At 33.8% G+C, this 18393-nt stretch overlaps 1 protein-coding gene across 7 annotated transcripts in view; it reads right to left on the bottom strand.

The window, feature by feature from the left end:
- Positions 1-18393, bottom strand: part of LOC126778781 (uncharacterized) — a 53517-nt gene that overhangs the window by 18020 nt on the left and 17104 nt on the right. For 3 of the 7 annotated variants that reach the window (XM_050502425.1, XM_050502426.1, XM_050502427.1), the window contains exons 3-8: positions 6647-7946; positions 5842-5972; positions 2675-2841; positions 2046-2164; positions 1111-1184; positions 174-371 (exon numbers count right to left, since the gene is read on the bottom strand). In XM_050502425.1, the coding sequence (XP_050358382.1) occupies positions 174-371; positions 1111-1184; positions 2046-2164; positions 2675-2841; positions 5842-5972; positions 6647-7946 (1989 nt within the window). The remainder of the gene's footprint in view (positions 1-173; positions 372-1110; positions 1185-2045; positions 2165-2674; positions 2842-5841; positions 5973-6646; positions 7947-18393) is intronic. The other 4 variants (XM_050502428.1, XM_050502429.1, XM_050502430.1 and 1 more) reach the window with 4 other exon arrangements.

Raw genomic sequence — 18393 nt, 5'->3', positions numbered from 1 at the left:
TTGTTAAGTGATATATTGTTTTATCATAAATTATCTTGTTCAAGAACTGTTTGTAGTGCATTATACAGAAGAGCGTGCGAATCGCATGGAATATTTAAATCTAATCAAAAAGGTTTGTCTCTTTTCCTTCGATTATAATATGGTGTATATATAGTTAACGAAATATAACTTACATTCAAGACTCCGCACTTTCCGTCACCTGTGTATGGTGTCAGGAACACTCTTTGTATGGATTCTGAAATTTCGTTATCATGTCCTAAGTTCACTTTTTCGTTCTGCAGTGTATTTTCGAATTTATCAATGCTGTTCTGAAAAATATTAATTTCTTCCATTCCAATTTCTTTTATTTTAGTGTCTTCAGTTTGATTGACCTATGAATAAGAAATATATATAAAATGCTATATATATGAGCGGCTTAAAATTATGATTTATGTACTGTTACAAATTTAAATAATCCCATTAATTTATAATGAGCCGAGATGGCCCAGTGGTAAGAACGCGTGAATCTTAACCGATGATCATGGGTTCAAACCCGGGCAAGCACCACTGAATTCATGTGCTTAATTTGTGATTATAATTCATCTCATGCTTTACGGTGAAGGAAAACATCGTGAGGAAACCTGCATGTGTCTAATTTCACTGAAATTCTGCCACATGTGTATTCCACCAACCCGCTTTGGAGCAGCGTGGTGGAATTAGCTCCAAAATCTTCTCCTCAAAAAGAGGAGAGGAGGCCTTTAGCCCAGCAGTGGGACATTCACAGGCTGTTACGGTTACGGTATTAATTTATAATGAAAATATCAATTTATATATCAAAAAGGAAATAAATTAATAAAACTCATTTTAATACATGGCTAATATGTTTTTTTTTCTGACGGTATAACATTAACACAAACTAGCATGTTAAATTTTGTAGCGTCAGAAGAACGCTTACAGTTTTCCTCGTTGTTGAGTCTTCATGTAAAAATATTATGTACTTTTATTTATACATAATGTAATAAGTGTGTTGCTTATTAATGTCATATCTCATCAACGTAGGGATTTTTTTTAAATATGCCTTTTATAATTAAGGAATTATTTATATATATTGTGCAAATCATTGATTCGTACCTGTTTATAAATACCGATATCCTTTCTAATGTCCGGCGTGTAATTTTTTTGTTTCTCTAAAACGATGATTGAACCTGTACCAATTAAACATTGTTTAAAACATTACAGCGCTTTTAACCACCTTAATACTGCTGGATAACAAACGCATCGTTAGGTCTTCAATATGCTAACATTGCTTTATGGTTAGTCCTTATTAGTTTTTTTTTATTTAATTGGATAGCCACTGATAAACATTCAATAACTATTTACCATGCATGAGCTGGCTCAGTTTAAGAAATATTAACCATCCCCTTAAATTGTCAATGCGCCATCAAATTTGGGAAATAAGATGTTAATCCCTTGTACCTGTGGTTATATTCGCTCAGACTTGGCAGTAAGTGCCAACATAAAATATAATAGTCTTAACAATTTTTAAACGTATGTATTAATTCCTTGTATAATATATATTAAAAAAAGAAAAGCGTTCGATTGCTCGCCACAGACGCTGAATAATTTTGGCGTGAAGTTTGCGTGATTCGGAAATACAATTACGGTGTCATAAGCTATTTGTCGTTATATTTGTTACCATTTAAAGTGCTAACGTTATTATTTTTTATTTGTTTATTTTTAATTATAAAGTCAGATAATTATTTCTGGGGACTAATTCTACTAACAAATTATCACTTAATCGCAATCGAATCGAAACTTTTTCTATTCTTTACTTCAATTATTGAATTTTAATAAAAAAGTTAAAAAATAATTTTTATTTTGACGTGTTGGTATATTTTAACATAATTTCGATCCGAATGAATAAAGAATTATCAAAGATGGATTGGAATTGAATGGCGAACGCATCGTAATCGTTATAGATTAGTGGGATCGCCTCCTGTATTCTTTTTATAAAAACACATTTTCTCTTATAGTCTTTTATAGATGGTATAATGTATAAAACTGACCTTTTTCTCCCGTGATGCGTTGATTTCTTTCTATCTCGTATTCGGTGTTGGGATTGGAAGTGCTTGTTTGATACACAGGCGTGCTTCGGGGTGTTGCGAAAGGTGTTGGTTTCGTTGTCCTATTTTAAAACATTGAAATATATATTAATTGCAGTTTATGGTGTGTCACCACCATAGAAATTCGCGGTTTATAAAATAATAACCGTTCCTCACGTCGCAATTGGCCAACAATCTTGGGAATTAAGATGTTATGTCTCTTGTGGCTGTAGTTACTGGCTCGCTCGCCCTTCTAACACAACAATACTAGGAACTGCTGTTATAGAATATCTGATGAGTGGGTACTACCAGAAGGACTTGCACGAAGCCCTGCCATCTACCATCAAGTAACAAAGTAGCTATATTCTTCAATCGTAGGCGTTTTGTATGTGTAATTAAAACAAATAGGAAACAGTGCGATAAATGTTTAAATTGAAGCATTTTTATTTATTGAATAATATTAATTGTACATATTCATATGAAATAACGCATGTGACGTGTAAATAAAAAAAATACATTCATATATTAAATGAACCGTAAAAGTTCATCTGTCCTGAGGGGGTCGGCTATTTATTGACATTAGAAATACTTACGAGTAGACATATTTGTTCAAAGTTCCGGTTGTCGGTGTTCTGACTGTCGACTTCGGTTCGAAAATGCCGGGCGACCACTTGCCGAGCTGGTTGGCCGGCCAAGGATCAGTGTAGTAGGGATCACGGCAGCATTTGCCGATACGACCAGTCTCGATGTCTTTGCAATCCTGGGTAAGGAATTATCAATTTAATAACATAAAAAAATAAAATATATATAAAAAAAACCGTAAACAAGTTGCGTAAATGTTTGAGCCAATGAGAATAAAATTAAGGTTTGCGTCGGTTCACAATCGTTGTCTACCGTTGAGCGATTGTTACAATTTCGCGTGAATTAAAGTAAAATTCATGAAGAATTAGAAATGTTACAAGTACTTAAATTGCCTTTATTTCATTTAACGGATCGCCATCAAAGTATACACGAAGTGAATAACGATATATATATATATATATGTCTGCATTAATAGTGCTGTTTCTCTTACAGACAATCAATTCATGCTTAAGGTTTTTTGAAGGGCTATTCTGTAAGGACAAACTCGAAATTCGCCGCAGAAAACGGTCGTGAAATACTAGAAAGTGATATGCGACTTTGATCTTAATAATTATAACAATTTAAGAATCAAAATAGTATATCACTATAAGTCGGTTTTTAATATTTGACGGGTATATGAATTTAGTTCTTTTTGAATTGCAGAATTTAAATAAATGAATAACTTCGCTTTTTTTTTATAGAATAGGAAGGCGGACGAGCATATGGGCCACCTGATGCTAAGTGGTCACCAAACGCCCTTAGACATTGGCATTGTAAGAAATGTTAACCATCGCTTACATCACCAATGCGCCATCAACCTTGGGAACTAAGATGTTATGTCCCTTGTGCCTGTAATTACGCTGGTCACTCACCCTTCAAACCGGAACACAACAATATCAAGTACTGCTGTTTTGCGGTAGAATATCTGATGAGTGGGTGGTACCTACCCAGACGAGCTTGCACAAAGCTCTACCACCAGTGAACAAAGCTTAGCAAAGCTATATAGCTAGCTAGCTTAGCAATATATAAAAATAAAAGAAACATAATAAAAAAGGGTTTTCAAACAGTGGTGACCACAGACTAGTCTGCCATGAAGTCGCCTTTAATTTTTTTTTGTTATAACTTCATTAAAGGGCTACCAAATATATGATTTTTTTTTAATTGTTATCAATTCTATTAAGAGCGATGCGAACGATATGTTTAACATTTCTTACAATGCCAGTGTCTATGGGTGTTGGTGACCACTTACTATCAGGCCCATAAGCTCGTCCGCCTACCTATACTATAAAAAAAGCTTTAAACTAAATTTTGTAGAACCCCTCTCACATAGAAAGAATAAATATTATTTATAATATAATCCATGTGTATGTGACTGACGTCCTAAACGGCTGAATCCCTTTTGGCGATTTTTTTGGTGCGCGATTGGGTTTGTGCCTGGACAGTGTGGAGCAGTAAGTATATAATATATTCACTGTAAGAACCCCGAGTTCACAGCCAACAGACGCAACGACTGTAACATATATATCAGTAGATTCTCCTCAAAAAGGGAGAGGTAGCCTTAGCCCAACAGTGGGACGTTCACAGGGTGTTACAGTTACAGTTATATAAAATTCTCAGCAATCATGTCTTGAAATAATGTCACTGCTAAAATAGAATAATTGTTTCGTTAAACACGTCAGACATTTTGCAAATAGGTTTAAAATGGCTGGATTTTTTATCTTTAATTGTTATTTTTGAATCTGTTTATGGCTGTTAAGCTTTAATATTACAAGTAAAACACGTTAGGTGCCGTCTTGAATAAAAATTGTCATGGCGAGCGGTTTAATTAGTAATAAAATTAACATCACATCTACATATATAAAACATGTTATAAAACAAAGCCCGCCGCGTCTGTCTGTTCGAACGCGATATATTCAAAAAGTACTGAACGGATTATCAAACAGTTTTAACTAATAGATGGATTGATTCACGAGTAAGGTTTTGGTGTATAATTCATTAAAGTATTATGTTAATTGGCTGAAATATTACGTTGATTGTAGATGACGGAAAAAACATGACAACGAAAGGAAGCTTTACTGACGCGCGATCTTTATTCTAATCGTGTGGAGCTAGGGCGAGTGATTCGTTAAACAATGCTCTGTCTTCTTCTTTCGAATGTCAAGTCAATAATGACAGAAAGAGCGAAAGCAATGTTTAACTAAACAACCCTTAAGCAACGTTTATAAGTAAGGATAATGTTTAATAACAAATTATTTTCGAGGATTTCTTTATTATCTGTTCCAAAAACGCGGATAAACCCGCGAGAAACAAATAGTTAATAAATAAAACGATTATAACTGTATTTTTATATGATTGTTATAAACGTTGGGAAAAATATATAATTAATTATATATTTAGTAAATATAAAATAAATGGCTATTTCATAACAGGCTTCGACGATGTCAATGACATTAGATGTTAATTAAAAATAATTAGTTTTTTTTTTATATGCAAACTAATACGCTAATTTGAATAATTATTATTAAAAAAATCATTAATTTCCGAATAAGTTAAGCCACATCTGTATATCTCGTGATATACTTTGTATGTTATAATATTTTATTACTTAGATATTAAGCGTGTGATTCGTTAAACAATGCTGTCTTCTTCTTTCGAATGTCAAATCTATAATGATGGAAAAAGATAACTTATTGTTTAACTAAACAGTCGCTAAGCAACGTGTTTAATAATGCCATATATGTAGATACAACGAAAGCTTATTACTAGTTCGGTGCAGAATCATAGAAATAGTTTTAAAAATTGTAATCTTCATATTTCGTTATTAAATTGTTGTGCAAAAATAGCGATTTCGTCCACTTTTTTGTATAACACAGGAACACTTCAAAACGTTGAAATTTTCGATAGTTTCAATCGACTTTAACGAAATAAAGACGAAACGGTTTCGTGTAACGACCTTTATAATAATTCATTTGTATTTTAATTTATATTTCTATCCGTTTTTAAGAATAACCCAGATAAACAGACAATTTGATACCACCAGTCAATTCAATAACTGTTTTGAGTGAAAACATTAAAAAAAATACGCAAAGCAATTAGAGCTATTAAATTTTAATTGAATTAATTAAAAAAAAAAACTTACAGTAAGTGGTACTCTGTAAACGTTTTGTTGTTTGGTCAAGACGACAGATGTGTTTGAGATAACACCGTCAGCCGTGCAGAATTCAATCGGAGTACATTTCAGCGCTGCAGCACAGCCCACTGGGATGTTAACTGTATTGATATGAAATCTTTATTAAGTATATTTATGTGGATTCAAAAAGCGTGATGGTATAAGCTCCAAAACTCAAGGAGAAGCCCAGTGATGAGATGTTTTAGCTGCTTTATATATACGTAGAATATAAACAATTACTCGTATAATATTGTTCATTATTGAACTTAATTGTTTTTTACATTTACTTATATGATAAATATAAGCTATATACAAACAATATATAAATAAACAAAGAGTAATACTTGCTGTACTTATAAGTAAACTTGACATGCAAACAAGACACTATGAATATTAAATAATAATAAAAAAATAATAATTTGGAAAATAAATGAGCTCAGTTTTAAGGGTTTTTATGATGATTTTTTTATGTTATAGGAAGGCGGACTGGCAAATGGGATACCTGATGTTAAGTTGTCATTACCGCCCATAGACATTAGCACCAATGCGCCACCAGCTTTATAGACGAAGATGCTATGTCCTGTGCCCTGTAGTTACACTAGCTCACTCACCCTTTAAGCCGGAACGCAACAATTCTAAGTAATGCTGTTTAGTGGTACAATATCTGATCGGTGGTACCTACCCAGACGGGCTCGCAGAAAGCCCTACCACAGTAGAAATTAAATTTCCGATGACTAAACCAACTAAAAACATTAAAGATTAATGAGTTACTTACTTGGGATAGGGTTTATTTGTTCTTGATATGGGCCCAAGTTCAGAAAACCTTCGGTGTCTATCGGGTTAGGAACTATTGTCTCTTTGTTATTTGACGGCTCTCCAATCGGAGGGAGGTATCCAGGGGCAGAGGTAGACGAGACAGGAGGGGGTAGGTAAGTTGGCTTGGCGGTTGTAGGTCTGACAGGCCTGGGAGTAGTTGCGAAAGTTGGAGTCGGGTAGATTGTTGAGCTGACGAAAGTATCACTCTTGTCATTGTCTACTGGAGGCAAATATGGTATACCAGGTTTTAAATTGGATCCAATAGCACCAGGACGGTATACACCCGGATTTACGCTACCAGCTAGTGAAGAGTCAGTTCCGAAGAAACTGTTTTGTCCAGTCGCCTTAAAACCATTGGTAGATCCGTATTGTTGGGTTGATTGCCCAATATTTGAACCTAAACCAGTAGATCCAACTGTACCTCTGTTTGTTGATCCAAGGCTTGATCCAACTGCTGTACCGCTCTGAGCTCCATAAGTTCCTTTTGCTCCGTAAGATGACGAGCCAACATTGGTTCCAAATCCAGTTTGGGTTGACTGTCCCTGAACTCCGAAGGCTAAACCAGATTGTGATGGTGCAAAGGTTGAACCAAAACCAGTAGATCCGACTGTACCTCTATTTGTTGATCCAAAGCTTGATCCAGCTCCTGTACCGCTCTGAGCTCCATAAGTTCCCTGTGCTCCGTAAGATGAAGAACCAACATTTTTTCCAAATCCAGTTTGGGTTGTCTGTCCCTGAACTCCGAAGGCTAAACCAGATTGTGATGGTGCAAAGGTTGAACCAAAACCAGTAGATCCAACTGTACCTCTATTTGTTGATCCAAGGCTTGATCCAGCTCCTGTACCGCTCTGAGCTCCATAAGTTCCTTGTGCTCCGTAAGATGAAGAGCCAACATTTTTTCCAAATCCAGTTTGGGTTGTCTGTCCCTGAACTCCGAAGGCTGAACCAGATTGAGATGGCACGAAGGTTGAACCAAATCCAGTGGATCCAACTGTACCTCTGTTTGCTGATACAAATGATGTACCGCTCTGAGCTCCATAAGTGCCCTTTGCTCCATAAGATGAAGAGCCAACATTGCTGGCAAACCCAGTTTGGGTTGACTGTCCCTGAATTCCGAAGGCTGAACCAGTTTGTGATGCATAATTGTTTTGACCAGCGTATGATGAACCCTGGTTTAGTGTTGACCCGGCTTCTTGGTTAGTGACTTGGAATATTTCTACCTTGCAGCAAATTTCGGTGTCGACGTTGCAGTATTGTTTCTGTAAGAAAAAAATAACTTTAATTACAACCTACTTAATTACATTCAAGTAATTGTGACAATCAAACATAAAACGATTTTTAAAAAAGACCGATAATGCCTATTTACTATCATTTTATGCGAATTCATCTCAGAAACGAGACTAAGATTGGCAATAGTTAGGAAGTATTGTAACAGGAAGCCGTCTTATCGGATTGTGAGATTGAGGGAATAGCAAGTGCACCTGTGTTTGCGCACACACTTGTGCACTATAATATGACCTGTGTAATTGGCTAATCCTTTAGGTCTTATAAAAGTGTCTCAGCGGCTCTACAGCCTATTCCAATTACAAAAGGAACAAACCCAAACAAACAACTTTAACACCGATATCATTGGTCACCAATAGCAATTGACGCGATATCATTGGTCGAATTAAATAATCTATGATATTCACGCGAAGTTGTAATCGGAAATTCGAAAGTTAAATTAATGTGGTTATAACTAGTTAAGTGGATTAGTGTTGTGTTATAAATAAAGGTAAATTAATCAAGAACTGTTAATAGTGATTAATACGGCAGAACAATTAGAAAATCACATGCAATTTGTAAATATACGGTTTGTTTATCTCTATTCCTACTCCAATTGGAATATAGTATATAATGAAACACGGATTTCTTCCTTTCTGTCATTATTAATTTGACATTCGAAAGAAGAAGACTCGGCATTGTTAAACTAATCACACGCTATACAAAGCTTATAAGTAAGGCTGTAAATCATTATGTCAACTTATAATGAACGTTATTTTGCTCTAAATTTAATATTAAATAAATCAGTTTTATATATTTTTTAATCCAAACAGTTACAAGTAAATGTCAACTGAATATTTTTATAGAAAAAGGTACCGAACTGTTTTATGTCTTTGCCTATTTATATATACCAATAAAATTAAAAAAAATAGCTAAAATTCATTCATTCATCGACAATGTTTACTATTTATAATAAGGTTTGTGCACGTGTTTTAAATACTGGTAACACGCACGTTTGCAATTCGAACGAAAGACGCGGAAAATAAGACAATATAAAAAACACGAGAAAAAATGGCTGCGTAAGTATGCAATTAAATAAAAAAATAGTTACAATCATTATTATATTTATAGTGTGTTTTTATATATTCTTATTTGGTAAGCACGTTAGGAAAACCCAAATATTACTTCAATTCAACAAAGTAAACTGAATAAAATTGAAACGTCAGAAAAAGTGAATGTCTGTTCAATACAGTGCATTTTTGTGAATAAACTAATGGGCAAAAGGTGGTTACTTTCTTTCAAACTGTTACCCAATTAACGTGTAGAAATCAATTAAAAATATATGTTAATCAAGTTTATATAATCGTCATTCTGTATTATTTAAATTTTATTTAGAAAATGGCTCTATAAGTACTAAATACCACTGGTGGTAGGGCTTTGTGCAAGCTCGTCTGGGTAGGTACCACCCACTCATCAGATATTCTACCGCAAAACAGCAATACTTGATATTGTTGTGTTCCGGTTTGAAGGGTGAGTGAGCCAGTGTAATTACAGGTACAAGGGACATAAAATCTTAGTTCCCAAGGTTGGTTGCGCATTGGTGATATAAGCGATGGTTGACATTTCTTACAATGCCAATGTCTAAGGGCGTTTGGTAACCAATTACCATCAGGTGGCCCATATGCTCGTCCACCTTCCTATTCTATATAAAAACAATCTAGATTAAAAAACTCTTTTACAATAATATATCCTAATATGTAGCTAGTTTTAGATCGCTGATATGTTAAGGGGGTCATATTTTGGTGGTAAAGCTTCTTGCAAGCTCGTCTGTATTTACGATCGATACGTATTAGGTAGGCGAACTGGGAGTGGGCCACTTGATGGTAAGTTGTCATCACCATAGCATACCGCCAAACAACTTTGGGTAATAAGTCACTTTGCCTGTAGTTGTAGCGAACTCACCCTTCAAACGGAACAACAATATTGAGTATTGCTGTTAGGCGGTAGAATATCTAACGAGTGGTTGGTACTTAATCACGTAACTACACTTTTCACTGGTGGTAGGGCTTTGTGCAAGCTCGTCTGGGTAGGTACCACCCACTCATCAGATATTCTACCGCAAAACAGCAATACTTGATATTGTTGTGTTCCGGTTTGAAGGGTGAGTGAGCCAGTGTAATTACAGGCACAAGGGACATAAAATCTTAGTTCCCAAGGTTGGTGGCGCATTGGCTATAAGCGATGGTTGACATTTCTTAGAATGCCAATGTCTAAGGGCGTTTGGTGACCACTTACCATCAGGTTGCCCATATGCTCGTCCACCTTCCTATTCTATAAAAAAAAAAAAAAACTTGTGACCTTTTATATGTACCAGATGTCTCTTGTATGTATGTATTTTCTTTTTTATTGGTAACCGAATTCAACTACTAAACGTTGTCAAGGGTGCTAATATATTTGTATCTTAAAATCTCATTAAAATTAACATTACGCTATGCCTTGAGGGGTAGACTCATTTTGCAATTTACTAAAGAGTGAATATACGATTGAATGTGAACTTTATTTACATATTATTAGAGTTTGTTTTCGGTTATAAGAGGCCAGAGGTCAAACGATGACACGAATTTTCAATCTTACGCTGTACTTGTTTACGGTGGTACCATCGCGTTGATAATAGTTTAATTAAATTTATTTTATTCTTAAATATATAATAATGACAAACGGTGGCATCGTTTGTTTATTTATTTAACTTTTTAACTCAGAAACAACTTCACGTTTACTCAAGCTTTTTCTGCCAGTTAAACTTTAAGCTAAGCAGGCATAAGCAATACTTTTTTAAATTGCTAAGTAAAAAGACGCGAATACAGACATGTGTACAGTACAGTACAGTATAAGCTCTCTTTCTGTTTCTGTCCATTTTATATCTTTCTTCTCTCTCATGTGCCTGTAGTGCGTCTTAAAACTTGAACAATTATCGTCGTAAAATTTATTATCATTTATAAAAAAAATTCAAATAAAGAAAAATAATCAAATTTTAACACAATACCACACGACAGTACAATGCGTAATGTCCCGATATTATAAATGATGCAGTTACGCGGGTCGCGGGTTTGATTACCCGCCGAGTACATATGTCAATGACGTTGAAATTATGAAATCTTTATTAATATGTTTTGATATGTATATATTATCTATCATACTAATTAAACATATGTTTAGCATTTTCGCATTATATAATAATTTAAAATCAATTTTGTAAATAGCTATGTGCTTATTTTGGTATAACATAGTGGCCTAGTGGTTAGAACGCGTGAATCTTAACCGATGATCGTGGGTTCAAACCCGGGTAAGCACCACTGAATAGTCATGTGCCTAATGGGTGTTTATAGTTCATCTCGTGCTTGACGATGAAGGAAAACATCGTGAGGAAACCCACATGTGCCTAATTTCACTGAAATTCTGCTACATGTGTATTCCACTAACCCGCATTGGAGCAGCAGAGTTGGATGGTGGAATAAGCTCGACACCTTCTCCTCAAAAAGGAGAGGAGGCCTTAGCCCAGCAGTGGGACACTCACAGACTGTGACCGGTACTTGCACAAAGCCTCACCACCAAGTTACCAAATAAACGATTTCAAATTAATTTCTACACACGATCAAAGCCGATACTGGTTAGCCATCAATTAAATTTCTAAACGTAGATTTACGATCGAATTCAATAGCACTCAGGTATATAAATCAATTGAACATATTATAATATGCTTATGTACATTAGCATAGCCCTGTAAATAATAAGATTTAATGAGACATGAATACTTAGGTTTGTTTGAATATCTGTATATAATAATTGTAAATAATGGACAGCGTGCGACTGACATTTAAATATGTTTTCGCGGTCGCTTGTGACGCTTTTAAATAATGATCAGATATGTGAAATTCTATAAACGACCTGTGGCCCAATTGTTAGATGCGAGTCGTAAAGGTTGTCGGTTCAAACCAATGAGCGTCACTGAAATTAAAGTTTTTTTTTAATTGTGTTATATTGTAAGTGTTCAGTACTTATATATTGTAATTGTAATATAACCGCCTGTTACACTGGCTCACTTGCCCTTCAAATCAGAACGCAACAATACTATTGCTGTTTAGCGGTAGAATATCTAAGTGCGTGAAGTTCTACTAAGTCTTCAATTAACTAATTTTAAACTCAAAAATTCCTAACGATAATGATAATATCCTGGGACATTATACACACGGCCATCTGATCTCGAACTAAGCGGAGCTCGTACTATGGAAACCAGACAACTGATATACTACATATACTACTTTTATTTTGTAAATACATACTTATATAGATAGCACCCAGACTCAGGACAAACAGACATGTTCAAACAAATGTCTGTTCTGGGTGGGAATCGAACCCACAACCTTCGGCGTGAAAGGCATCTACCAACCACGCCAACCGATCCGTCTTAAATAATGCAAATCCTTAAAAAGTAATACTATCACCAATAAATGTTAACATTGCGAATACAAATATATAAATCGTGACAAATCTTACTCATGTAAATTTTTAGCGAAGTCATATATCGCAATATTATATACTAACTTGTTATAAGGCTTTGCTTGTTATATTAAAAAAAAATGATTTTATTGCTTTTATATGATATATATAGAGGCTCGTCTCGGGGGTAAGATCGTACGCCGTGACGGTAAACGGTATGACGCTCTTTTATGACGTCATGCCTCGCCACCGCTCCCTATTCCCTTGTGTGTGCGTGTCGCGTATGCTATATATTAATATTGATTGTGTGTGTTGGGTGGGGAGGTGTTCAGTATAAAGAAGTAGTATGTTCCTCTTTGGGGTTCAAGCTGGCTTCATACAAATTAAAAGATTAATTTCAGTGTTACGATTTCATAATGATCGGTTGAGTTAAGAAGTAAAGTGTAAAAAATAAACAAACTCACTTCCGCATTTGTAATATTACTTAAGAGAAACAAATATTATATTAATAGTTAAAAAAAAAAAACACTAACAGTCTACTAGACCGTACATACTAAGTATATTTCCAAGTTGTATAAGTAGATATGGAATAGGGTAAATTTTTACCCCCATTAAGAGGGATAAAGGGCCTCAGTCCAACAGAGGGACATTCACAGATATTTGAATTTAAATTTAATAATTAATAGAATATAATAAATAATAAAAGTCCTTTAAAATATATATATAAAAATTAATAAGTATATATATATATGTAAATCTGCTTTTACGAATTGAAATTGGCAACGCGTTTCGTAATATGTAAATAGTGTGACATGATTTAATACATATATAACAATATTTGTCTGTGATTATGTATGTGTATATCTTGTTAAATTTTAATACATTTTACTTAAAAACTATACAAAGTTGTTACATACATGACTCATATAATCTAAATTTCATTATGTTGAAAATGCGAAGCGAAACTAAGCTATGCATTAAGGTACTCCAGACCGATTTCGGCCACGGCGGCCAATCTCAAGAGAGATTAGCCAACTACGCAGGAGATATTATAGTGCACAAGTGTGTGCGCAAACACAGGTGCACTCTCTATTCCCTATCTCTCATAATCCGATGGGACGGCAACCACGACCGAAAAGAGTTCAGGCGCAGGTAAAATCTTCTGGGTTAAGTTTCATGTGTTTTAGTTTAGTAGTTTATTCAGTTAGGCATTCGAAAAGAAAATATCTTATGTTAATATAGATTAACATTGTATTTGAAAATATGTATTCCTTTGTATTATGAAATGTATAATAAGATGTTTTTATATATAATTCTAGGAAATGCAATAACAATACAATCCGTCCGTGCGTTTAAACGATTGCAAATTTTTTTTTATCTACCTACAATTATGGTATAATTGAAAAGTTTTTATCGTAAAATTTAATATTAATAGCTTATGTTACATTTAAATATATAAATAAACAACGATCAATTGATAATAATAATTATGATCAAGAAAATATTTACGTATATATTTCAACTATGACTTATGACGAGCCGGTTGGCGTGGTTGGTAGATACTTGCCTTTTCACGCCGAAGTTGTGGGTTCGATTCCCACCCAGGACAGACATTTGTGTGCATGAACATGTCTGTTTGTCCTGAGTCTGGGTGTAATTTTCTATATTATTACGTATTTACAAAAGAAAAGTAGTATATGTAGTATATCAGTTGTCTGGTTCCCATAGCACAAGCTTTGTACAAGCTTAATTTGGGATCAGATGGCCGTGTGTGAAAAATGTCCCAGGGTATTATTAAAAAAAAAAACACAGGATTAAAAACAAAATTGACAACGGATTGACAGTGATATTATTTGTCGGGATAAGACATGCTAGCAGCATTTCTCCACTGAATCCTTGTTCCGATTACGTATTTTAAGCATATATATACATATATTTGAATAGTCAAACTGACTGCTGAGCGTCATGCCGGTTAGTTTTTAAGCAGAATCTACGATAAGAACCGGTAGTTGATTGTTATCGTCAAGTGCTTGCGCCTATTTGTTACTTGATATTTATTTGGTTTGTGATCCAAGAAAGTTTCGTAGTTTTCTCTGATTACAAACGAACAGACTAAATCTAGATAAAACTAGTTTTAACCTGGTTTTTAATCAAATTGATTTCTAAGCCTAGACATTTATACATACGTACTTTCTGTTTATATATCTTTACAATAGTCTATGTAATCAAGCGGGTGAGATCTATATACTGCGAAGCGTTTATTCTTATATAATAATATTATATACTAAAATCTCCGAAAGGCGTTCCATCTTCTGTTATAAGTTTTATGTAAATTGATTTGGTAATCTTTTCAGGTAAGCAAAAAAATACTCCTCATTTATTATTATGTATATAAGAAGTTTATGCATTACATAAACAATATTATTATATTATATACTAAATCGAAAATATATAAGAACAAACTCAGGAAGATAAACCGTAAAACGTTTTATCTGTGTAATAGTTATATCATTTACGATACAGGGAAATTATTCAAAACAAAAACTCGTAATTATAAAGTGTGGGATTTCATTGTGAATTGTTTTATATTCTTAATTATGTGTATATAAGTTATTAATATAGTCGTTTGCAAATTAATTTTGTTTATCCATTGTTTTGTATATTACTCATGACTAAGTCTTGAATACAAATACATATATTTTTTATCGATGCTGTATTTTGTCATATGAGACGCGTGGGAAGCGTTTAGGGGATTTTTGTAAATGGATCATTTTTTTTATGTTTTAGATAGGCGGACGGACAAATAGACCACCTGATGTTTTACTGGTGGTAGGGCTTTGTGCAAGCTCGTCTGGGTAAGTACCACCCACTCATCAGATATTCTACCGCAAAACAGCAATACTTGATATTGTTGTGTTCCGGTTTGAAGGGTGAGTGAGCCAGTGTAATTACAGGCACAAGGGACATAAAATCTTAGTTCCCAAGGTTGGTGGCGCATCGGCTATAAGCGATGGTTGACATTTCTTACAATGCCAATGTCTAAGGGCGTTTGGTGACCACTTACCATCAGGTGGCCCATATGCTCGCCCACCTTCCTGTTCTATATAAAAAAAAAAGTGGTCACCACCGCCCATATTGGCGATGTGAGAAGTATTAAACATTCCTTACATCGCCAATGCCAATAGAATAACTATTAACCACATCAGTAATTTAATCATCTAAGGTTGTGCGATCTACCAAAAAAAAAACTATAAAACTCCGTCAAATTACTTTAATGGTAATTATTAATTGAATTAAGCACTGGGTCGTTGACTCTATATCACTATATATGAAACAAAATCCTCCCGATACGTCTGTCTTTCTGAACGCAAAACACGAAAAATATTGAACTGATTTTGATACGGTTTTCATGAACGAACGGAGTGATTAACGATTAAGTTTTATATTTATAATTCATTAATGTTTTGTGAAAATTAACTGTAATATGATAATAATTGTTGAATATGCCCGGAAATATGATGACGTCTGGGAGTTTTATTTACTTAACCAATAGAGTTATACGTATTACGATATAAGCTTTATATATTATTCTAGCCGTGCGAAACCGGGGCGGGGAGCTAGTTTAGTAAATAAGATTATCTATTACGTACACATAACACACATATAGGCTGTCCGGCCGGATTTGAATCCATTTTGAACTTCAGGATAAGCCATAAAACCATCGAGTTAAGCAATTGGAGTGTTCATTGTGTAACGATTTTGTAAATAAAGTTAAATTATTGATCAGATATTAAAAAGTTATAGCATATCTTTCAAACGACTGGTCCACACTTTTAGTGACCCAGGAGCTGGCTTACTTAACCCAAAGACTGACTAGAGCTGTTCAGAGAGATAATAATGCAATAGGACGGCGAATATTTTATCTGTATAGTTTTTTTTAAATAGTATATTCATTAAATAATTATCTAGTAATTAAAATAAACGATATGTGTATTCTTTAAACATATATATATTATGATTGATAAACGAAAATATTATTTTTTAGCACAAAGCTTTCAGCAATGCGTGTGACCCGGCAAAGACTCGTTTGACGACTCGAATACCTCTTAAAAGTAACACTGAGGTCGACTGTGGCGAAACAGTGTAAACAACGTCACGTGTACCGTTAACAAAACAATACACATATCGTTTAGCATATAAATCTCAATCGAATTAATTTAATCTTAATTATATATATTTGATACAAAAAAAATTTTTAATAGATGTAGTTCGAAATTATTAAGCAATGTTTTAAAACTATTATAATTTTTATAATATTTGAATAGAAATAATTAAAATTTAAATTTGATTAAATATATTTTTCTGCTGACCGTACAAGTCATATTTTATACGAACATGAATGTTTTCTTTGGTGTTACTCAATAAGTCTAGACTTGACCGGTTATTAACATACCTGCACTATTCATCCCTAAGTGTTAACTTAAGTTACTTAAGTACCCAATTAAGTCACTATAATACTTTCCCAAAGACCGCGGGTTCATATAAGACGAACTTTAAACGAACAGACATACTATACTATAATGTAAATAATGTATTATATACGAAATATGTCGAGATGGCCCAGTGATTAAAAAGCGTTTATCTTATCTGACGATCGCGTGTTCAAAGAAAAGCAAAACTAAATTTTCATGTGTTTTATTTTTGTGTATGATTTAACTCGTACTCGGCGGTGAAGGCAGACATCGTTAGGAAACCTAAGCCTAAATTCACTGAAATTCTGTAGCTATGGAGCTTCTGGCCGGTTCTTCCAAGTGTTAGTGTGTTTCTTCTAAGTTACTTCTAATATTTATGTTTATTTGTTTATTACGCTTTCACATCTTAACTACTCAACCGATCATTATGAAATTTTGCATACACGTTGGTAGGGTTATAGAAAACGACGAACATTCGCGTGTATAAGGACCCTATATCCTTACAAAAGAAAAATATATTTTGGATATGATTTGAGTTAAATCCGTTGTTAGTGAGCGTCTACGTCGAAGGAGTAACTGTGACAAATTTTGAGTCAATCGGGCGGATAGATTAGGATTATATATATATATATATATATATATATATATTATGTTATATATAATATGTTAGAATTAAGATGGCTCATGGCATTGTATTTGTACATAACGACTTGAACATAATATTTACATACCTGACGACCTACAGAGTTAAAATTTCTGTTATCGTGTAGTCATTCTTAATTTTGTATTTATATATGATGGCTCAGTGGATAGAGCATGTGATATGTTCGTGGATTCAAATACATGTATATGTGCGTAAAATATAAATTTGATATTTAAAGCGTTTTAATTCGTTACAAGTTAATTTTTTGCTGAAAATTTTAACGACAAAAACATACTTAGTAAGCGTAAAATATAATTCTATTTTTTGTCCACATTATATTAATTACTAAGAAGCGAAGAGAATCTTATTCATTTCCTGGATCTCGGTAAAAACTAGAAATCACTAAATCCTAATGTTTTTTATAAATAAAGGCAAAAACTGACGATAAACTATTAAAAAATATAACATTTTTAAAATGTTGAAACGGTACAGTGGATTCAATTTAATACAGATAATTAATAAATAGTTCAACCCTGGCAACACGGCTTTAAGTTTTAATTTTGACAGTTATTGTTGATAATAAATATGTGGGGTCCAATTTCATTTTATATAAACTTTATATTAATTAATGTGCAACAAAAAGTATTTACTAATATATGTTAGGTCCTTCTAAATCAAAAGTCTGCCAAAACAATAGCTGTTCGTTTTTATTTTGAAGATGGCAATGGTATGTCTTGCAATGCCATTTGCATTTAAACTAACGGGGGATAAATAAAAATATTTTGAACGACAATGAAGCATCCTGGTTAGTTGTAGCCTTGACATTTACAT

Source organism: Nymphalis io, chromosome 27 (assembly GCF_905147045.1).
Source record: "Nymphalis io chromosome 27, ilAglIoxx1.1, whole genome shotgun sequence".
Classification (NCBI taxonomy): Eukaryota; Metazoa; Arthropoda; class Insecta; order Lepidoptera; family Nymphalidae; genus Nymphalis; species Nymphalis io.
The sequence above is the reverse complement of the archived record's forward strand: the minus strand, read 5'-3'. Positions and strand labels throughout refer to the sequence as shown.